Below are 23,961 nucleotides of genomic sequence, written 5' to 3' on the forward strand. Positions count from 1 at the left end.
GTGTTTTGTGTGTGTCCGGTTCAAGCGAAGACAGTTGACCCCAGTGTTTGGGTAGGATGAGTAAAAGCCTACAGAGACAGACTCGGGTGATGTACAAAGACAGGAACTGAATCGATGCTCGCTGGGGGGAAAGGCTGTGAGGTGAAGCTCGACTGTCAGTCAAAAAAACCTTTCTGACTCTCCGCAGACAAAAGGTTCAACTCATTGCACACAATTCAGGCATTCAGGGAAGGAAACAAGCAGCCTATTCTGCTCGTGCCTTCAGCGAAATGAAAAGAAAAAACAAATCTGTGTTAACATCCTCCTCCTGCAACTAGGAGCAAGTAACTACAAGTGAAGAACAGTGTAGTTTTGAGGAGCCTTCAGTCTCATGACTGCTCAAACCGCTGAGCCTTCAAGACCTCGTTTTTCATCGACTCAATTACTCGACAACTGTTCCCCTCCTGGTCCCGCCCCCTTCCTCCCTGCCTCATCTCCCCCTCCCTCCTTGCTTGGAAGTGATCATTTGTTCTTTATTAAAGTTGATAACATCCCTTGCATTGTCTGAGAGCGTGCACGCCGGAGAGCCGCCCCTACTGTTCTAGCCTCCAGCGCTTCGTATTATTGGTGCATTATTTCACGCATGCCCTCCTCTTTTATCAAGCGCTTTTGAAGTAATGTTAATAGACTAGAAAATTGAGACATTTATGAAGTATGGGCCGTGTTTATGAAAAAATCCATAAAGTATGACAGGGGAGAGGTGAGATAAAAGCAAGGTTTTAATAGATTATGGCAAACAGGGGAGAGGCGTCAGATGCTGACAGGCACCTCCTCCGAGATCCCTCATATTTTATGGGATTAATTTTGTTGTATTAGAAATGAAGTTAAATGTCCTAATTAATCTGTTCGTGCTGCATGAATACCTCCCTGAACGCGGATGCACGCACACACACTGTTTTTGGGCTAATTACTCTTCTGTGGTAATTGAGGTAGATGTAGTCTCTAGATGTAGACTGAGGAAGTTTGGGGAGGTGGGGTGGGGGGTGTTTGATGGGATGTGATGGAGGGGGCTGCTGAATTGTGCATGTTGGCTCTTTTACTGTAGTCAAACATTCTGGGTGAGAACAACAAACCGTAAAACTAAAGCACTTAGCTTAATTTCTGCCATTCATCACGAAATTTTTTGCTTTCTCACTCACCAAACTAGCTCTTATTTAGCTGTCAGACCTTTGATTGTTCACTATAAAGCAGGGCTGCTGTCTTCACAAAGTCATTGTGTACTATGTGTTTCCCTACTTCAGTTCTAATGGAAACAACTGGAACACATTCAGATGTTTCTATTAAAACACATATAGGTTAAAGGTATAATGTGCAGGATTTTCCTATTTAAAAAAACCCAATATAGAAGTAATATATCTTAATGATACTGATGTTAGAATAACAACTTGGTTGATATCTGATCAGGCGGCAATCTCCGTGTCTGAGCATGGAGGCAAACCAGGAAGTGCCTTAAGCCTGCAATCCACTGAAAATTCCAGTAGGGTGCGCTAAGTTTGGCTGCAGAAAAAATCTGCCCATTCTTTTCAGTGCAAAATTTGAAAACTTCTCACATGATTTATTACCTCAGAACATTTTTTCAGGACAACACTATGGTCTCAATAGCTAGTAAAAAATCACCTTCAAGACAATTTGATGTCAATAGTTCTAATAATGGCCGCATTTAGAAGAAAATAGAAGATAAAGAATCATATGATTTGGGGCGTGGCTAGCTTTGATTAACAGGTCAATAACAAGGCGAGCCGTCATCAGGAGAGAAGCAGAACAATGCGTATCCACGGCAACGTGTCAATAAAGTTATATATAACGTTATATAGATAAAAAAGAGGACTTTTACCGATTTGGTCTCATAACTTTGACCCTTTCACTGTATTTTCACTTAATGACAGTTTATTTGAACGTTTTGTTCAGTAAAAATGTCTTGTTCAGCATTTGGTTGGACTAACAAACACTCAATAAAAATCAAAATGCGGCTTCCAACAAGCAGACGAAACTTCTACCTACGTGCTCCTTTAGTTGTTCTTGCATGCTCTTTCTGGCCCTACATGGGTGGCCCAACTTCACTGTGACTTCAGCCTGACCTCTGAACTTTCCATCAAGAGGCCCAGCCAAAGTTCAGCTCATTGTTTTTAGACGTTAAGACTCCTGTAAGCAGATTATTCAAATTCTACCACCCGCCACAGCACACTCCTCCCTTTGACGGTAATTGGCAACGTCAGATCCACTTCCCTCCTGATGCCTCACAGTCCACTTTGACAATTTTCAAAATCCAATGCAAATCCTATCGCGGGCTTGTGCAAGACGGTCTTCCACAATATTGACTGTCACTCACAATTAGGGGAATGAGGCAAGGGGTTAGTGTTCTCCAGCAACCTGAGGCTAGTGCAGTCGGCTCCCAAAACACACCCCGCAGAATCTGATCAGTGAGTATAATTTCCTAGCAAATATCCCAGGGGTGAGCCACTTACCTTAACAGGAAAGAGGAGATGTTTAACAGCCATTCAACTGATCGTCTCCCTATTCAGACCTGGTTTGACTATTGTGTTTGCCTCTGTAAATGTGGCTCCAAAGGGAATGTGATGGAACAGGCAGCAATAATCTACATAGATGTGGAAAAGGGTCCTGCAGTTTGAGTCTCCAGTTGTTAACTCTGAATTCAGTAAATGATAGGTCAATTTTTTCCATCTGGCAAGTCATATGCGTAATCGTCTGTTATTAGTACAAATGGATTTCTGTGTAAAAAAAGTGGAACATTGCTGGCTAAAGACACCCATGCTCTTTCCCTGCTATTACCTTAATGCAACAGAATTGTTTAAAAGCTCCTTTTAGGAGAAAAAAACTGACAGAAAACACTGTAATAACTTTGATTTCTTTTAAAAGCAAGCCATTACTTTTGCTTTTGTTGTCATGATAGAATTTGTTTTGATATTCTGCAGCAAAAATACTTGATGTCTGAGAGCCTCTTTTGTTTTCAGCGAATTGATTGATGCATTAAAACGGCTGAATTTCTTATATCTTAATTAGATTATGCAAATGGTGTCTAAACAGTGAAATTTAAATTAGATCTTTGATAAATAAGACCGGCAAAACAAAACAATTAGTGGCAAGAACTCTGATACGGCTGCACTCACAAATGATACGTTAGACTCCAAGTAATGCATATTATGGTGAAAACAACCTCTAAACACATGTCAGTCAGGTATAGAACAACATGAAAACAGTGTAAAAACGATGCATACATGAAATCACTGTTTTTGTCTTTATAGCTTGCGGCTTTAACCTAAACTACCGGCATATCATACATTAGCATACAATACACCAAGAGGCCCGCAGCTTTGACATCATAAAGGTTAACTAATTCTTTAAATCAAGTCAGATCTGAATCTGTCAGCTTGCCAGGCCAAGTCGACAGTCAGTCAGCTCGCCGTTCCCGAGAGCTGAAGCTGAGAGACATGACAAGCCAGGCAGATAGATGAATAGATGGATGGAATTTGAAGGTCCAGCATCCATCACATGCCAATCCTTAATGCCATTCCTCTTTACCTCCACCAGTACCAACCACCCATCAACGTGGAGACCTAACCCAGTCAAATCCTGCAGGGCCAGAGTGCCACGTTCTGTCAGTAGCCATGTGCTGTCCCTCAAACCACTGGACACTTGTCAAAAGAATAAACTGGTCCCAGTAGAGCTGGACATTGATCAGTTTATCTCCTTATTCAAACGGTTAGCATTGCTGCACTTTGTCAGATTAACAAGAAAATAAACAGTTTAGTCTCAATTTAATTTTTTTCCTCAATTAAGTCATCCCTTCCTTCAAATACCTCATCACAAAACAAAAAAACCAATTCATCCTTTAATCATTTCAAGTTCGACCCCCCTCTTTTCCAACGCCCATATATAGCGTAACTGTATCCCAAATCGGACCTCCTTCGGCTAAGATTCTATCAAAATTTCACATTAACTACAAATATAAATGATCATGTTATGCTTCCAATTAATTAAATGGAGTGAAACTAAAGTATAACTTCTTATCTTTCAACCTGTACATTGATTTAACAGTGTACGTTAGCCTCTGGTTTACCAGAGTCGGCTAAAGGATGCTAACGGCGGTGAATTAGCCGTGCGCTAACTGTATCCCAAATCAGACAATTCGGCTGAGATTCTATCAATATTTCACATTAACTACTAATATAAATGATCATGTTATCCTTCCAATTAATTAAGTGGTGTAAAACTAGAGTATAACTTCTTATCTTTCAAAATGTACATTGTTTTAACCGTGTATGTTAGCCTCTGGTTTACCAGAGTCGGCTAAAGGACGCTAACGCCGGTGAATTAGCCGTGCGCTAACTATATCCCAAATCGGACAATTCGGCTGCGATTTTATCAAAATTTCACATTAACTACGAATATGATCATGTTATGCTTCCAATTATTTAAATGGTGTGAATTTATTTTCTTTCAGACTGTATATCGTTTTAACGTTAGCCTTGGGTTTACCAGAGTCGGCTAAAGGACGCTAATGCCGGTGAATTAGCTGTGCGTTAACTGTATCCCAAATCAGACACTTGGGTCTCCTTGCTGTAAAACAATGGGGGCTGCTGAGTTTTTCGGGGAAAATTGGATGTTTCTGGGTAAGCCAAATAAATAACACAGTTATCAAGCATCGTTATCAACACACCCGGACCGTACTTCTGTCCTTCACAATAAAATATAGTACAGTAAATATAAAGGTGTACTTTTAAGATCGTGCCCGGGCGTTTTTACTGCTTTCTCTCATCAGAGTTACTTTGGTATTGTAATAAGACATTTAATCTCCATGTATGTAAATGAAATTTCACACGTAGATTGTTAAATATGTATAAATCAACTATACCTACACTGGTGGTGGCGATTTTATTCGAAATGACGGTGAAAACACCTGAAAGTGCGACATTGCAGATGTGTCCGATTTGGGCTACAGTCTCTATAGCTGGATCCTTCTTTTAATTAATTACTTATTCTACAGACAGTAAACGTAGAGGGCTCCAGGTTATTTGGTCTCAGACAGCAGCTTTTCTGTCTCTGTTGTTGCCAGAGCCCTGTCGCCATGGTGTCACACGGCAACAGTCACCAAGGAAAATTGTCATTAAGACGGGAGTCAACGCGCTGGTGAGAGGAGGGGTGGCACTGCACGCTTGCTCACAGCAAGGGGGTAATTGTATCAATATGTAAAAATCTCTTGCTGTACTGACGAGTTGTTAATACATTTTTGATCAAATTAAGTCACTGTAGCGTGGAAGAGGAGCAGACACACTGAGAGGCGACGCAGGGGTCGTGTGAAGCGTGAGCAAGCAAACTCCTCTCATTGTTTTCTCAAATTGCTTTGGATATGAATGATCATTAGAGGAATGAGAGATTACGCTGTTTTCCAGAGGCAATAGCACATGCCTGCAGCTGACTTCGATTTCATGTCTCAATGAGACTCCATTGAGGAAATCAAACACTGCTGGCATGTTAAAAGCAAACCTGACTCTGTAGGTTACATCCCAGGAATCCAAACTGCACACGATCCTCTGAGCTTCAGTGACACACTGGTGAGATATGCCGTCAGCCTCTAAATGAATGGCTAATCCACACATGTTCTCACTCACAGACGGATTTGGCTGCAGGATCAAGGACAGTGTGGAGGAGATGGACACTATCCTTGTTGACAGTACCTTGACAAGTGTAATCCCATATAATACACACTGGGTAAACAAAACACCAAGCCAACCGTGCAACCACGGCCCACACTTCCTCTGCTCTGCCTTTGAATTTGACATTCTTCCTGGGTTTGAAACAATATGAAAGAAGTTCTATTCGTAGCTTTACAAACAAGTGGAAACAAAAAAATGGATACACAGTGCCCACTATAATGGGCATACATATTTACATGTATACATAAAAGTAGTAATGAGAACAAACTATCACACGTAACAACAATCACATGCATCTGCACGCATGCATCTATACATAAACAGAGAAAACAGAGACAAACACACAGCGCTGCACGTAATCTGAGACACTTCAATTGCTTTGTGAGAGTCGAGAGCAACACAAAGCATCATAAGAATCACCAGAGAGATTCATAATTCATCCGAGTAATCCTCAGTATTCACCCATTGATCTGTTACTTACCTTCATAAAGTGATACTTTCAATTGCTTTGCTAACAGTGACGCAGAAGGAGAAGAATGTTCATTGTTTCTGGCTCAGACACTCAGGCGAGGATTAAGGCGTTCAGTTTCACCATCGTTTGCAATTAGTTGCCAAACGAGTTATGTGAAGAACAGGGAGGAAATGAGCGGAAAGTTGTGAAAAGATAATAAGAAAATGTAAATAACTGGGTTGCCTGCAAAGCATATCCTTTGACAAGAGAAAAATGCTGACATTATTAGCTTAATATCTGATTAAATTATTAGGAGTTTAGTTTGTAATTATAGTCTGTTAAATTGTGAATTAGGGCTGGCAATATGAGCAAAATCTTCCATCCTGATACAGGTAATTTTATATTTTGATAAAGATATATATCAAAATATAGCCTGTTATCTGGTAATTCAATAAATAAATTGATGATATGAAAGAATCACATGGGAAAGCTTACAGTCAAGGAAAAAATTATTAGATCATTGTTTTTTTCAATTTCTTGTTCATTTTAATGCCTTGTACAACTAAAGGTACATTTATTTGGACAAATACAATGATAACAACAACAATAGCTCATAATAATTTAATTTAAGCGCTGATATCTAGACATTCTCCATGGTTTTATTGATAATAACCAAAATCATTATCAATAAAACAATGTTAAATGTCTAGATATCAGCTCTTAAATTAAACTCTTATGAGCTATTTTGTTGTTATCATTATATTTGTCCAAAAAATTGCACCTTTAGATGTACCAGGCATTAAAATGAACAAGAAATTGAAGAAGAAGGGTGGCCTAATCTTTTTTTTTTCTATGACTGTATATCACAGTAAAGCCTATTATCTGGTATTTCAATAAATATATTGACGATTTGAAAAAATCACATGGGAAATGTAATCTACTACTTTTTTTTCCTGTAATTTATATTCACACCTTTTGCTGCTGTGACAAGTGAATTTCCCCGTTGTTGGACCAATAAAGTATATCTAATCCAGGGGTCTGCAACCTTTACTACCAAAAGAGCCATTGTTTGCCAAAAAAAGAGAAAATATGTCGGAAGGGAGCCGCAAACCTTATTTTGAGCCTTACAATGAAGATAAAACAGCCTATTCAGTCTAAATTAGTCTACCAACATTACTAATAAGTAATAACGATAAGATTTCATTCTCAAATGCATGTGGTTGTACTGAGGGCCACTTCAAGTGAGGGTGCGGGCCGTATGTGGCCCCCGGGCCTCCAGTTGCCCATCCCTGATATATAGCTACATATTGCCCAGCCCTACTGTCAGCTCTTTCCCCCACTACCAGGAACACCAGCTCTCCCTGTTGTGGACCTCGGAGTCTTACCCTGAGGGCCTGACTGTAGGGCCCGATGTTGGCTGGGGCCCAGTGGGACAGGCTCTGGACGTGCAGGGCCTCCCTCTGGTGGAAGCAGCCCTCCTCCAGGGGCTCGGTCCAGTCGTGGAGCAGGCAGTCCATCAGCAGCAGCTGAGCGGCAGGTAGAGGAGCCTGGACACACACCCTGCAAGGGAAAGAGGAGAGAGAGCGGTTTGAACAGTGACAAGATGTTCCCGAAGACAAGACAGTAGTTCTCAACCTTTTTGAGTCGCGACTCCCAATTTAACATGCATGTTGTCTCACTGAACAGAATCACACAGTTCAGATCATACAAACTCAGTTGATACGACAAATTTTGGATAAATAATGAAGCAGACAACAACTAAAACATCTCTCTGTCTGTGCATTTATATATATATTTTTATATTTTATTGCTACTTTTATTCTAAGTCCTTTGCTATAAGTTTAAAGGTCCATTCTGACCTCCTGAGTGTGTAACAGTCAGCTTCAAGCCAGAGACTCCTTGGAAAGTAACAACTTGATACTTTGGGATTTGTCAGAAAAGACACAAAATGACCAAAAAACAATCAAATTGACTACAAAATGACACAAAATGACCAAAAAATTACATAAAATTAAGCCAAAAAGTGCTCAAATTGACCAAAAAAAGACAAAAAACGACCACAAAGACACATATTGACCAAAAAGACACAAAATTACAAAAAAAGACACAAAATGACCAAAAAGGCACAAAATTACCAAAAAAAAGACACAAAATGACAAAAAAAAAACACAAAATTACCAAAAAGGCACAAAATGACCAAAAAAAAGACACAAAATGAAAAAAAACACAAAATGACCAAAAAGACTAAAACACATGAACACTTTAACACAGTGGAGACAGAGCTGACTTCCAAAATGATTTGGGGACCCCCAGAAATCATCTCACGACCCCAATTGGGGGTTGAGAATAGCTGCCCTTGGAGAGAGGAATAGCTGTGTGTGTGTGTGTGTGTGTGTGTGTGTGTGTGTGTGTGTTTGTGTGTGCTTTTACCTGGCAGGAGGGTTTAGGCCAAAGTGCTTCTTATAGACTGTGTTGAGTGAAACAAAGTCTTCCATGGACCTCACATACAGGTGAACCAGGACGATGTCCTTCATCTTCCAGCCTCTGCTGTCCAACTCACCTGGACACAGGCAACACATAACACTGTAGTGTAACATATAGTAACATAACTACCAAAACCTTATGCATTTCATTAATCCTTTTTTTACTTCTCGAGGAATCACTGAGGGCAACCCCATAATGAACAACAACAGACAAACACTTGAAAAACATCAAAAACAGTTACAGAGTTATTGGTTATCATGGTTTTAAACTGGTCCATAGTTATAATTGTGTTAAATTTGAGTGAATTTTGTAAGATGTTGCAGGTAGATGCAGCAGAAAAACTGAAAGCAGTGTGGGAGTCTGGGATAATTACAGGTGCATCTCAATAAACTAGAATATCATAGAAAAGTTTATTTATGTCAGTAATTCAATTCAAAAAGAGGAAATAACACATTATATAGATACATTACACACAGAATGAAACATTTCATGTCTTAATTTATTTAATTTATTCTAATTATAATGATTATGGCTTACATTTAATGAAGACCTAAAATTCAGTACGAATATTACAAAAGACTTATTTTAAAAAGGAAATGTTGGCCTCTGAAAATATGACTCAATACTTAGTTGGGGATATTTGGCTTGAACTACTGGAAATTGATTTTTCCATAAGATTCTAATGTATTGAGATGTAACTGTAAATGAAAAGAAACCAATGCATATCTCGTCACATAGATAAAGGTGCTCATCCCACCTTGTTAAATGTTGTTTTGTACCACAAATAAGTGCTATTTAGCAGCATACTCCATATAAAAGTCAGGGCAAATTCTGATTTCTGGCTAATTTACAGCCTGTCATGTGTTTTAACTCCACAACGCTATGAATTGTGGGTATTTTCTTCACGCAAAGTCTGCAGAAATACAGACTTATGGAAAGTGCACATAAAGGGCCCAAAGTGTCTGCACGGAAAGCCCTCACATACTTTGACGATTTGACAGTAGAAGAGCACTAAGACCTCTCAGACGTCCCAGGAATGTGCCTCAACGTCTGTGAGTCTGTGAGAGTGGACATTTGTCTTGGGCTGCAACACTGCATACAAATTCACCATGTTTATTTGATACAGTCTATGGTTTACACGGACAAAATGGTAGGCTTGTGACCAAAAAGAAGTGCTGAATTTGTCCGTGTGCATCTTTGTTTGAAAACTGGTCACCAATTTCATGCAACTGGTTCTTTGGGACTCATGTTTTTGGTTTACCTCTATAAACTTTTTCTTGTTCTAGTATTTCTTTTGACATCTTGTTTTGAGGAGGTTAAGAGTTGTATCTACTCCCACTGCAACAGACAAGCTTGCCAGTGAACAAACACTTGTGCAGCCTAAGTCAGTTTGCAGGCATTTACTGGTGTCAAAATGTCAGCGTTGTAGAATTCTTATTTTAAATCTACTGAAATTGCATTAAAGCGGTAATGGTATTTGTCCCCTTCTATAAAGAGCAGTGTATCACAGTGTGTGTGTGTGCACATCGTAGGCTTTGGATGCAAACACAGGCACCAGGGCTCAAAGCGAAGCCTTTCTCCCTACAATCATTTGAAAGAGCTTCAAGTTTGTTTTTCCTTTGCCAACACTAGCGTCTCAGACTACTTCGCCCTCATACAAAGAGGTTGTTCATTAAATATTAACTTGTTTAATATTGTCTCTGCACTGTGAAGGCTGTTCAGCCGAGCACCACGATAAACATTAAATATGCTTTTCATCTTTCGCTCCTCTTTCTCCATCAAAAAAGAGAAAGAGAAAAAAAAGACTTGTACACTGTAAAAGCGTGCACTTTTAAACTTCTGCAGGGCAAAAACGATAACCCACCCAACATGACTGCACTGTGTGTGTGTGTGTGTGTGAGAGTGAGTGTGTTCTAAAAGAGGCTTAGTTTGGGTTAATTTGAAGTCTTTGTCCTTGTTTGGTGGCCATCTCGCCGTCCCAGTCTTGTGACGGACGGAGTCTCTGACACACAGGGTTTTGCCTGCTGGGTTGACATGCACTTTTGAATAAGGAGCGACTTCTCCAGCTCTGCTTCACCTCCTGGTGTGACTTTAGCTAACGCAGCAAGGAGAAAGAAAGAAAGAAAGAAAGAAAGAAAGACACCCAAGGGACATAGAAGTTTTCCCTATATAGTACGGGGGTGTTGTACAGTAAGAATCTGTTTTACTGAGCCACTTAACCAGTGGTGGTTCTACACAGGGGCCTCCAGGGGCCACTGCCCCTGTGAAGAAGCCCTTTGCCCCTGCTGTGGCCCCTGTGTCAAATTAATAACAAAACAATCAATTAATAACGATGATCGACGGAACAATTCTTACCTATTTTTTGTTCAAACAATATCTCATTGTACACGAAAGGAACCCAGAATGTGTACATTGTGTAATAGTTTAATTTTGCAATAAAAGATAAATATAAAGATCGTTCTCACTGTACTGCACTTTAAAAAAATAAATAATAATAATTGTGCACAAAAATTGAGAAATGTCATTGTCATTGTACAAAAATAACTGTTGTTGGTAAGTCTCATTTTGGGTTAGGGTTAGTCATGGAAAAAAATGATTAGACCACCCTTGTTTTCTTTTGATTAGAAAAATTTGCAGTATCACAGCTAAAATTATTGCCAAAACAGAAGTGAAAAGTGACAAACATGGCTGAAAATGTCCCTAGTAGAATTTAAGTTTAGTTTACTTGTGAGTGTCGTTCTGTGGGCCTTTTGCTTCTCCGATTTAAGACGGAATAAGAAGCATTTTTCAAGTAGTTTTTCCTGAGTATGTCCAGAGCTCTGCTGCCACATCATGTTTTTTTTTTGTTCACCAAGTGTTGCTTAACACTTTCCCTTACTTTGCAGCTGTGTGAAAGCTGCGGATGTCTGGCTCTGGATCCCGGGATCTTTGCTCTGGAGGCCGTTGATGCCAGAGATCCACTGATAGCCTCTGGAGCTTCTTGGTGAGCAGGATGGAGGGAGATCTGCAGGAAGAGATACATGAAGAGGAAGAGGGTGAGCTGCACTGTATTTTTCCACAAGTTCTTTGTGCAGGCAGCACTGGTTGGTCCAATGTTTTTAATGCATTGGTACCAACCAGATCATGATATCTTGTCAGGAATGTGGTGAAATAATGCTAAAGTCAGGCTACATTTTAATGAGCCGAGAATTAAGTTGGATAAAGCTACAATTTGCAATAACAATTATAAAACACACAGAAATACAAGAGTATTAATTGGAGGAAAACTAGCTAACTGTATCAAACCTTTCTAGCATGAATAACTGAGTTGAATTTGATCCAAAACCTATTTACACACAAAACACATTTAAATACAAAGATCACTGCGAAAATGAACTTCGTGCTATCTTTTTAATAATTTTGTCTTTTTTTTTTTTAAGAATTTTGTGTCTTTTTTGGTAATTATGTGTCTTTTTTTAAGTAATTTTGTGTCTTTTTAAATAATTATGCCTTTTTTTGTAATTTTATGTCTTTTTTAAGTAATTTTGTGTCTTTTTTTAAATAATTTTGTGTCTTTTTTGGTAATTCTGTGTCTTTTTTTGGTCATTTTGTGTCTTTCTTGGTCATTTTGTGTATTTTTTGGTCATTTTGTATCTTTTTCTGTCATTTTGTACCTTTTTTTGGTCATTTTGTGTCTTGTTTAAGTAATTTTGTGTCTTTTTCTGTCATTTTGTGTCTTTTTTTGGTCATGTTGATACTGCCCCCAGCAGCCCCCAGGTAATTTGAGTTCGAGACCCCTGCTTTACAGTTTAATCTCAAGTGAGTTAGTTTTACGATCATCAGGAAGTCTCATTGCGTACCTTCAAAATAAAAGCGTCAGCTATCAAAACAGGCTTTTGCATAGCACATATATATATATATGTACGTATATATCTTTTATTTTGCCCATGTATGCATGTTTTAATAAATACTGTAGTATGTATTCAAGAAAACCTTCATGACTTCTTAGGGACACATTTAAGAAGAAACTTATGAAGATGCTGGTGAATGAGGCCCTATGCAATCTGCTTCATTTACAACCAGGACATATGCTGCATGGGAGGTAATTCATGCATAGGTGGTTTATGTCAAAGGAGAAATGAATTCAGAGACTGTCACCAATACACTGCTGAAATGACATCTCTTGTCAAACAATCACTCAAAAATACTAGCATCATGATGCCGGCCGCATGACACAGATTCAGGAGGCACACAACACACACAAATATCTTCTGACACACACACACACACACACACACACACACACACACACACACACACACACACACAACACACACACACATAAATACACACTCAAGCATGTAATTCTGTGTCTTTTTTTGGTAATTTTGTGTCTTTTTTAAATAATTTTGTGTCTTTTTTAAGTAATTTAGTTTTTTTCTGTCATTTTGTGTCTTCTTTTGGTCACTTTGTGTCTTTCTTTAGTCATTTTGTGTCTTTCTTTAGTCATTTTGTGTCTTTTTTTGTAATTTTGTGTCTTTCTTTAGTCATTTTGTGTCTTTTTTTGTAATTTTGTGTCTCTTTTGGTCATTTTGTGTCTTTTTTGTCATTTTGTGTCTTTCTTTAGTCATTTTGTGTCTTTTTTTTGTAATTTTGTGTCTCTTTTGGTCATTTTGTGTCTTTTTTGTCATTTTGTGTCTTTTTTTAGTCATTTTGTGTCTTTATTGGTCATTTTGTGTCTTTTTTGTCATTTTGTGTTGGTTTTTTTTTTTGTAATTTTGTGTCTTTTTTGGTCATTTTGTGTCTATTTTTAATCATTTTGTGTCTTCTTTTTGTAATTTTGTGTCTTTTTTGGTCATTTTGTGTCTTTTTTTGGTCATTTTGTGTCTTTTTCTTAGTAATTTTGTGTCTTTTTTGGTCATTTTGTGTCCTTTTTTGGTCATTTTGATACTGCCTCTAGCGGCCCCAAGGTAATTTGAGTTTGAGACCCCTGCTTTACAGTTTAATCTCACGTGTTAGTTTGACGAAACTTAGGAAGATGCTGGTGAATGAGGCCCTATGCAATTTGCTTCATTTACAACCAGGACATATGCTACATGAGAGGTAATTCATGCATAGGTGGTTTATGTCAAAGGAGAAATGAATTCAGAGACTGTCACCAATACACTGCTGAAATGACATCTCTTGTCAAACAATCACTCAAAAATACTAGCATCATGATGCCGGCCGCATGACACAGATTCAGGAGGCACACAACACACACAAATATCTTCTGACACACACACACATAAATACACACTCAAGCATGCATGTCAGCACGTGCATGTCTCGCCATAAATGAATCTCACCGTGGCCCCGCTGACAACTAAGGTCACAATTTGATGTAAATTCTTGCTGGTTGTCTTGAGCTTGATCAGCATATTCCACCTCCTCAGTCATCTTGTCAATGGCGCTCTGGCAAGGACAACTACCATGGGGCAAAGCTCTCGCCACCACATCCTGCAATAAAGCACCACAGGGAATACATCAGGCCAAACGCCCACCAAAGAGAGCTGAGGCTTTTGCAAAGACAGACAAAACGCTGTATAATTAGCCAACCTTTTCAAGTACCCCATGCAGCAGGCTGTGTGTGTCAGTCTTTCATGACAAGGGCCCAGACACACATAACTTCAAGGTGAATGAATATGAAACAACATGCTAACATATTCGTGGTTCAGGCGAGTAGGGAGTGGTGTTTTCTGATACTGTAGATTCAATCATGCTGCCTGTCAGTCAAAACTCAACACTGGATGTGTGAGACATGTTTTGGATTTCACCGTTCTTTTTCTTCCTCCCTTCTGTTTACTTATACTTTGTCTGCTACTTCTTTAAATAACAAATCATTATCATTCTCTAAGGCATACATATTACCTGCCAAATCCTGCTGGGGCGTCACGCATTTGAATACATATTTCATATTTCCCTCAACGCCCCCCCCTCCCCTTCACCCTTCCCAACACTCATTCACCCCCCTCATCTGCTGTCAACCACATTACGCCATATGATAATCAAATTAATTATACTTCAGCCCCTCTCTCCTGGCCAGCATGAAAAATAGCTTGACTAGCATTAACGGAGGGCAAATGATGGTGGTCCATCCCCACCCCCTGAGCTCGGTGCGGTTTCCTCTAGTGCTGGTGTCACCGCGGATCTGTCACCCTGACGAGAAGAGCTTCAGAAGGCTGAACCAGGGCAGGTTCTCCCCTGGTTGCCCCCCCCTCCCCTCCTCCCCTTGCAGGGCCCTGGATCTCCCTGCTCTTCCCCCAGCAACCTAGGGGGGGCTACAGGGGCTGTGCATGTGTGTGTGTGTGTGTGTGTTTGTGTGATGGGGGGTGGGAAGTGAAAAAATATATAGCTGTAGGGAGTGAGGCTGCAGGGTCATGGAGGTTGTGGGATGGGGGTATGTTTTCTGTCCATAACAGTCCCAGCCCCCCACCCAGCATGCACATACAAACACACAACTCTTGCACACAAACAAACACAAAATCACACACATTTTATCGTGTGGCGTGCAAAGAAACGCACGTGCAAATGGCATGCTTTACCCTGGAGACATGTGGAGCTACAGGCGTGCAGCATCCCCCAGTGTAACCCTTATACCTCGCTGCAGCAAACACAACAGCATGCAAGCAGCACTTCCTGTCACCAGGAACACTCATCAACTAGTAGGTGTCTTATCAAACCGGACAATTTCAACCACAGTAATTAAAGCTTCTCATAAATGAGGTCAGGGTCTCCGTCGCAGAATTCTCGGAAGTGATTTGAGGATGATAAACTTGTCTGTTCTTGCAGGGGGAAGTGAAATGTTTTTTTCAAGTGTCACCCTTCTTGTCTGCGAAAAAAGCCCCCGTTCGGCTCCTTCTAATATACCGAAAGCCAATTCCTACTGCCGCCCCGCAACCCCCGCCTGTGTCCGCTTAGCCAGCTACCTGAATGCAAAGCGCCTTAATGTGAGCGGACATGTTTATTAAGCTGGGCCTAGTTTCAGGCTGCAGTGAATATTGCAGACGTCAAAGTAGGCCATGTGGGGCTAGAGGAGAGAGAGAGCGAGGGATGAAGGGAGACACCGAGAGCAAGAGTGTGCAAAAGAGAGAGAAAGAAAGAGAGAGAGAGAGAGAGAGCGAGAGAGAGAGAGAGAGAGAGAGAGAGGCCCTCTGGAGGTTGATCTGAACCCTGCCCTACAGTGCTGTGTTTCTCTTCTGCTCGACAAAGTTATCAGACACCAAAAGGTTTTGTTCTTGTATTTGTTTTGCCCTCAGAGAGCTTTTGAAGTAATCAGCCCCACAGTGACTCAAACTTTTGTTGTGAAATGATTGATTCAGCATTGAACAACATTGATCCCATTTATGAAACGAGTTATACTCATGGATTCCCTCAGAAGTTTGACTCACGGCGTCTTTGTTCTCGGTGTGTAACTTGGAGAAGTGCAGGTAGCCAACTGGAGCAAAGGCATCTGCTGAGTGGATCACCGTCTCCGCTGCATCGCTGCACACACACACACACACATACACACACACACACACACACACACACACACACATACATGCATGCACAGGAAAAAACTTTTATGCACAGTAGTGCTGGCAAAGATAAAACATCACTTTCCAAACTTACCAAAAAAAAGTGGAGTAACTTTATATTTCTTTACTCACATAACTATTTTCTTTTTGAAGAGGGGGCAATCAAGGGTGAAGGTTTCATATTCGCCTCCTTCTCCACAAATATGAACTCCATACTTCTGGGAGAGCTAATCAGTGAAGCAAAACACCTCATTAAAATACTTCAAAACTCCTGTATTTCTTTTGAATCTTGGACTCTATAAAGACGAGGACGTAGCCACCATGACACCAGCCACTGGTTTGTGGATTACTGTTTTGATGTAATCATTTTGGCTGTTTTTTTTATACAATTAACTTTCATAAACTGAAAACAAACTCATTTTCTTGTAGACTTCTTTTTGCAGCCAGTAGAGTCGCCCCCTGCTGGCCACTAGAAAGAATGCAGGTTAATGGCAATTGGCTTCACTTTCCAAATTCAGAGGCTACGTCCACTTCTTTTATACAGTACAGTCATGGAAAAAATTACTAGACCACCCTTGTTTTCTTCAATTTCTTGTTCATTTTAATGCCTGGTACAACTAAAAGTACATTTGTTTGGACAAATATAATGATAACAAAAAAAATAGCTGATAAGAGCTTAATTTAAGAGCTGATATCTAGACATTTTTCATGGTTTTATTGATAATAACCAAAATCATTATCAAGAAAACCATGGAAAATGTCTAGATATCAGCTCTTAAATTAAACTCTAATCAGCTATTGTTGTCGTTATTATATTTGTCAAAAAAAAAATACTTTTAGTTGTACCAGGCATTAAAATGAACAAGAAATTGAAGAAAAAAATGGTCTAATATTTTTTTCCATGACTGTAAGTATGATTTGAACACCCTACATAATGTCATTTTACACTCGATTTCTGTAATTTTACCAAATATTTAAATTTATAGTCTTGAAAAACCACAGAATAGATTAACATCGTGCTACTAATATTAACAAGTGTCTAATGTTGAAGTTCAAAGTGCATCATTTTTGACATAAGTTCACAAAAGAAAAAAAACAGTGATTAAAAAAAAATAGCAATTGTACCAGAATATGATCTGTGTGACTGGGATATTATGTCAAAATAGACACAAAAAGCACTAAGAATATAATCATTCTAAAACTAAAAGTGAAAAGAGTGATTCAAGATTTTTGAAGACTTTGAACAACTTTGAATATGAACATCAGGTACCCTGACTATAAGCAAATACTGAACACATAGAAATACACTATAAAGTCTAACTGCAGGGTAAAACTGAGAAAAACTGTCCAGCCAATTGGGTTATATGTGGATAAGTGATATGACACTTATTTCTACATGTACTGATGATGTAATTTTTATGCTTGAGAATCATGATGATTTATTTGACCTTTGACCCCAAAAATGTAGTTACTGCACTCTGGTTTTGCTGTAAAAGCTTCTGATAGTGCAGTAACTACAATGTTGTTGTCTTCTTTCAGCTTTTATATTTTGTTTTCAGTGAATAAACATTTTCAAATTGGTTTTGGCTAGGTATCGATATTTTTGGAAATGAGTATCGTGTCCGGATACGACGTTTTAGTATCGATACTTTTTTGAGTATCGATATTTTTGACAACCCTAGTCAAGAGTGTAAACAGAGTATGTAGCAGTGTGTGACCTGTTTCAGATAGGGCTCCATGTCAGCCAGAGGTTTTCCTAAGTGCTTCTCTGGATCCAGGCCTGGCACCCATGTGGGAAACACACACAGGAGACATACGAACATACACACAGTGATACACAAAGACAGAAACACACACAAAAACACAATTTCACACAGACACACGTATGGAGAGAGAGAAAGGGAGAGAGAGAGAGAGAGGTCTGATCAGGAACAGAGAACAGTGATTGAAGATGACAGGCAGGGAGGTTTACGGGCAGTCGCACAAACACACACGTAAACCTGCACCCTGGATCTATTTGTTTGACTTTGCAAGTAGTGTACACAGATCTCTCCGGGTAAGGGCAACAGTTTTCAATTGCTGGCCGCAGACCCCCCACGCCCCCTCGCCCGCCGCCCCCTCATCTAGTTCCCTTTGAGAACATAAACTCTGGAAAGAGATCTTGTTTATTTGCCTTTTTCCCTCCCCTTCCCCTGAAATGGTGCATGGAAGTGACTCACAGGCATGGGAGAGAAAAGAAGGAGGAGAAACAAGGTTGGAGGAGAGCTTTTGTATGTGCCACACTCCAAAAATACAAACTCACTCCCCACACAAAAAAAACAAGTAAAACCAGCCGACGAACAAACCGAGCAGACCTCCAGAAAAAAAAGAAAAACAGCTTGTGTGTGCTATTATACCTTCCTGCTGTTTTAATAAGATATCTAAATCTAGACCATGACCTTACACAAAGATCAGGATTTGATCAGTCTTATTCAGGGATTATTGTACACTACAGGCCAAAAGTTTGGAAGTAAGATCAAATTTGTACAAAAAAAAAATTGTTTCATTGCTATACTTTGCAACAAAATAAACGTGATTATTATATAAAGAGTCACTTATTAGAACATATTTTTACTATAATCATCAAGTCTTTGGGTTTTTATTGCTTAGACTTTGTGTATCCTTCTTTCCTTAATGTATAAATCCAAACTGTTGTTTCTTTACTCAGCTGCTTCAGTTTGAGACATTTCTGTGGTAGTTTGTCAGAGATATGAACACAGCTGAGATTTATTGGGATTTTTGTATCCAAACTCTCAAAACCCACAGAGCTTAAGCAAATAATGCAAACTGTGATTTTTTTTTTCTTTTGAACTGAAGTTGTGACTCTTCTAAATCTTCTCAACCCTTAAACTCATCTCCTCTCCTGTCTCCTTGTCTCCTCTCTCATCTCCTCTCTTGTCTCCTCTCGTTTCCTCTCCTCGTCTCATCTCCTGTCTCGTCTCCTCTCCTGTCCCCCTGTCTCCACTCATCTCCTCTCTTGTCTCCTTGTCTCCTCTCATCTCCTCTCGTTTCCTCGCCTCTCCTTGTCTCCTCTCCGGTCTCCTCTCCGGTCTCCTTGTCTCTTCTCTCATATCCTCTCTTGTCTCCTTGTCTCCTCTCTTGTCTCCTCTCGTTTCCTCTCCTCTCCTGTCTCCTTGTCTCCTCTCCTTACCTTTGAACTGAATTTGTGACTCTTCCAAATCTTCTCAATCCTAAAACTAAGCCCTTCTGTTCTTTTCTTAACATTTGTTCAGCAATGGTCTGCTAACATCAGGAGGAAAATGGTTCAATTCAATAAAGGTAAAGTCTGATTATGTAGTAAACACATCCAAAATCCAAATAATCCATACTGGTTTTTAAGAAAGCTATCATTAAAAAGAAAATTTAAGTTGCTTCCAAACTTTTGGCCTGTAGTGTACATATTAACAGGAATAAAACAGTGTACTTTAACAGTAAACACATTACTCAGCTTGTTGGGCATTGAATGGTTTTACTCCTTTGTGACACTAAATCAATCTTTTGTATTTCAGACTCTTGTCCCTCATGCCACCGCTCTGACCCCCGACTCACCCATAAACAACTCCTGTCACAAAGAAAGTGCAGCCCGTTATTTCCAACTGTACATTCTCAACTGTTCCGACAAAAAACAAAAGCTCCCAGAACCAGGTGCTTTCTACAAAGAATAGAACAGTAAAAAAATAACAGGACATGAATGTAAAACGCTACATTTTAGGAAATTCCAAACCATGTAGCTGCCACTATGTTCAACGGAAACCCTGATCGTTATCTGAAAGATATGAGAGCAAAGTTACTGGAACCAAACAATTAAATCTTATTAGTCACTGACGATTGCTTGCCTTATTCTCCAATATTTCCCAATCCCTTGGGAAGGAGGCAAACCAGGAAGTGCCTTAAGCTTCATTCTACCGAAAATTCCAGCATGGGGCGCTAAGTTTGGCTGCAAAAACATTTCTGTGCATTTATTTCAATGCAAAATTAGAAAAACTTCTCACTTGATTTATTACCTCTTTTTGACAGTCTTTTTGTAAATTTGTGGTGGACTCTGCTAACACATCCATGTGCTCTTATTTTGAAAGCTACATGTGTTTGCTTTTATTTTGAAGGCGGGTCAGGAACACATTCCTACCATAACGCCTTATGGTGTGTTTAATTTACACTTAAAGTCGGAACTTGTAGTTCGGAACAACGTTGAAAATTCTGACATTCGTGTAGACCTTGCCACACCATTAGCTGTAGCACACGATTGCCTGCCTTATCCTCCAATATTTCCCAATCCCTTTTTCTGGAGCTGCCTCTTAATTGATTGACATAATCATTAACAAGTTACTGATGACCTATAAGGAGTGATGTGCAGTTGTGACAGTAATGTCATCGCAATCGAGGAAAAAAAATAGTTGAATTGTCCCTAATAATTTCTCTGAAAAGCCAATATAGCTGCTCTATTCTGCAGAAACATTCCTGTCCATTAATTTCAATGCAAAATTAGAAAATTTCTCACTTGATTTATTACCTCTTTTTGACAGTCTTCTTGTAAATTCTGTGGTGGACTCTGCTAACACATCCATGTGCTCTTATTTTGAAAGCTACATGTGTTTGCTTTTATTTTGAAGGCGGGTCTAACACGTTCCTACCGTAACGCCTTATGGTGTGTTTAATTTCCACTGAAAGTCGGAACTTGTAACGTCCAAAATACTGACATTCGTGTAGACCTTGAATGCACCATTAGCTGTAGCACACGATTGCTTGCCTTATTCTCCAATATTTCCCAATCCCTTGGGAAGGAGGCAAACAAGGAAGTGCCTTAAGCTGCATTCTACCAAAAATTCCTGCAGGGGGTACTGAGTTTGGCTGCAAAAACATTTCCATCTATTAATTTCAATGCAAAATTAGAAAACTTCTCACTTGATTTGTTACCTATTTTTGACAATCTGTGGTGGACTCTGCTAAAACATCCATGTGCTCTTATTTGGAAAGCTACATGTGTTTACTTTTATTTTGAAGTTCCTACCATAACGCCTTATGGTGTGTTGAATTTCCACTGAAAGTCGGAACTTGTAACGTCGAAAATTCTGACATTCGTGTAGAACTTGAACGCACCATTAACTGTAGCACACGATTGTTTGCCTTATTCTAATAATTTTGCTATTTTTAAGCAAAATACACCTAATTTATGTACTTTTTTTCTTGTTTTTGTGAGGTGGCTTTTTGCAGTGTTTTGCATTCGTGTAGACCTTGAACGCACCATTAGCTGTAGCACACGATTGCTTGCCTTATCCTCCAATATTTCCCAATCCCTTTTTCTGGAGCTGCCTCTTAATTGATTGACATAATCATTAACAAGTTACTGATGACCTATAAGGAGTGATGTGCAGTTGTGACAGTAATGTCATCGCAATTGAGAAAAAAAAAAAGTTGAATTGTCCCTAATAATTTCTCTGGAAAATCCAATATAGCTGCTCTATTCTGAGGTGTCACGTGATGGCGCTCATCGGCACGTTCATGTGTTTAATTAAAGGAAAGGAAAGTTAATCGTAATGTGAGAATCTCTCCTCTCTCATGGCCTGACAACCTCAAAGGTTAACGTGTCACGCGTGGCCCCCATGGGGAGCGATGGATGGGAGACAAGGGTGAGGGGACGAGGAGGAAGGACGCCGTATCCCATCCCGGGTTCATCTTAATCCCAGCTGTGTCTCTCCGCCGGGCCTCGGTGGTCCGGCACTGCGGGGGAGACACGGAGGGAGGGATGGAGGGTAGAGAGAAAGTGTGGAGGGAGAGAATGAGCAGGCCCTTATTCTCTTCCCAGGGGATCTGTGGTCTTAATTAGTGTGAGAATATCTAATCTCAACATCCTCTCATCTTAACCCTGCCACAAAGGTAATAAGGCAGGAGAGGAGAGAAAAAAAAAAAAAAGCATTAAAATTCAATCCCATTTAAATATCCTCTTTAATTAGTCATGCCTTTTAACAAATTTTAATAATTGGCTCCAAATTGCTGAGGGGATGCCACGTTTTTTAATATGTTCATTAACTTCCCCTGCTCTTAAATAATATATGATACATGATTTGATATTTACAAGGAGGGAAGAGGACGACGGGAATCTAGGAGGACAGGAGTGAGTGAAAAAATGATACCGAGACGGCATTAACGTGGAGGCATTTCTCCCAAGACCACTTAGCACTTGTATGAGTGTTTTCTTAATTGATGTTCCTGACTGACTTAAGGTTACCGAAACCGTTTGGAAACGAGGACAGGTGGAATGAGCTCGTACTCGTACAATACGCGCTCTGAGAAGTCTTTTGAGTAGCCACTGGTGTGAGCCTTCAGCGATCTAACACCACTCATTTACATGATCTTCACATCTCTGTCTCCTCTGAACCTGTTTTACAACTTGACCTAAACCCAATTACCTAACCTCATTATGCCACATTAAACCCAAATAAGCCCACTAGAAGCTGCCATTAGTCTGCCGCCAGAGACAGCAAGACCGCACTTTGGAGAGAGAGGAGCTTCCCTAAGAGAGACCGAGAGGAATGGCTCTCCTTTAAAAGGGCTTTTTACCTCGTATTATCCTATAAAACTCCAATTAAATTCAGTGAACTTTAAAACCAGGGAGCCCAGTAATGAGGGAGAGCATTTTTCAAAAACCTTGTTGACATTTAGGGCCTTGAAATTAGCCAAGAATAAAAAGTTTACTAGTAAACCAAGAAGCACTTAAGAATTGAGGCTAGTTTTTATATTGCAATATGAAAAACCGATGTTAAAAACATCATACAGTGCATAAAAAACACACAATGAGGGTTAACCATACTGCAGAAAGCTCACAATGACAAGTGAAAGCTGAAAAACCCTTTGATTCTGCCTAAAAACTTTTTAAAAGTCAGTTGTCGGACCAAAAGGGGAATCTTTCATATAAAAGATACTCTGATTCTTAACTTTACAGGAAATGCTGCTCTCATTTATACCTGAAGTTGTGACTCTTCCAAATCTTCTCAACCCTAAAACTCATCTCCTCTCCTGTCTCCTTGTCTTCTCTTCTGTCTCCTTGGTCTCCTCTCTTGTCTCCTCTCATTTCCTCTACTCTCATTGTCTCCTCTCCTCGTCTCCTGTCTCCTTGTCTCCTCTCCTCTTCTCCTCTCCTGTCCCCTTGTCTCCTCTCATCTCCTCTCTTGTCTCCTTGTGTCCTCTCGTCTCCTCTTGTTTCCTCTCCTCTCCTTGTCTCCTGTCTCCTCATCTCCTCTCCTCTCCTGTCCCCTTGTCTCCTCTCATCTCCTCTCTTGTCTCCTTGTGTCCTCTCGTCTCCTCTCGTTTCCTCTCCTCTCCTTGTCTCCTCTCCTCGTCTCCTGTCTCCTTGTCTCCTCTCCTCATCTCCTCTCCTCTCCTCTCCTGTCCCCTTGTCTCCTCTCATCTCCTCTCTTGTCTCCTTGTGTCCTCTCGTCTCCTCTTGTTTCCTCTCCTCGTCTCCTGTCTCCTCTCCTCATCTCCTCTCCTCTCCTCTCCTCTCCTCTCCTGTCCCCTTGTCTCCTCTCATCTCCTCTCTTGTCTCCTTGTGTCCTCTCGTCTCCTCTTGTTTCCTCTCCTCTCCATGTCTCCTCTCCTCGTCTCCTGTCTCCTCTCCTCATCTCCTCTCCTCTCCTCTCCTGTCCCTTGTCTCCTCTCATCTCCTCACTTGTCTCCTTGTGTCCTCTCGTCTTTTACTAGTAAACCAAGAAGCACTTAAGAATTGAGGCTAGTTTTT

General features: G+C 40.0%; 1 protein-coding gene across 1 annotated transcript in view; it reads right to left on the minus strand.

The window, feature by feature from the left end:
- dph6 (diphthamine biosynthesis 6) overlaps nt 1–23,961 on the minus strand; it is a 103,382-nt gene that overhangs the window by 34,055 nt on the left and 45,366 nt on the right. Inside the window, exons 6-12 of the mRNA XM_059353995.1 lie at nt 17,906–17,967; nt 16,320–16,414; nt 16,059–16,152; nt 13,977–14,127; nt 11,528–11,653; nt 8,596–8,725; nt 7,551–7,725 (exon numbers count right to left, since the gene is read on the minus strand). Of these exons, the coding sequence (XP_059209978.1) occupies nt 7,551–7,725; nt 8,596–8,725; nt 11,528–11,653; nt 13,977–14,127; nt 16,059–16,152; nt 16,320–16,414; nt 17,906–17,967 (833 nt within the window). The remainder of the gene's footprint in view (nt 1–7,550; nt 7,726–8,595; nt 8,726–11,527; nt 11,654–13,976; nt 14,128–16,058; nt 16,153–16,319; nt 16,415–17,905; nt 17,968–23,961) is intronic.

The sequence above is a fragment of the Centropristis striata genome, chromosome 16, assembly GCF_030273125.1.
Source record: "Centropristis striata isolate RG_2023a ecotype Rhode Island chromosome 16, C.striata_1.0, whole genome shotgun sequence".
Lineage (NCBI taxonomy): Eukaryota > Metazoa > Chordata > Actinopteri > Perciformes > Serranidae > Centropristis > Centropristis striata.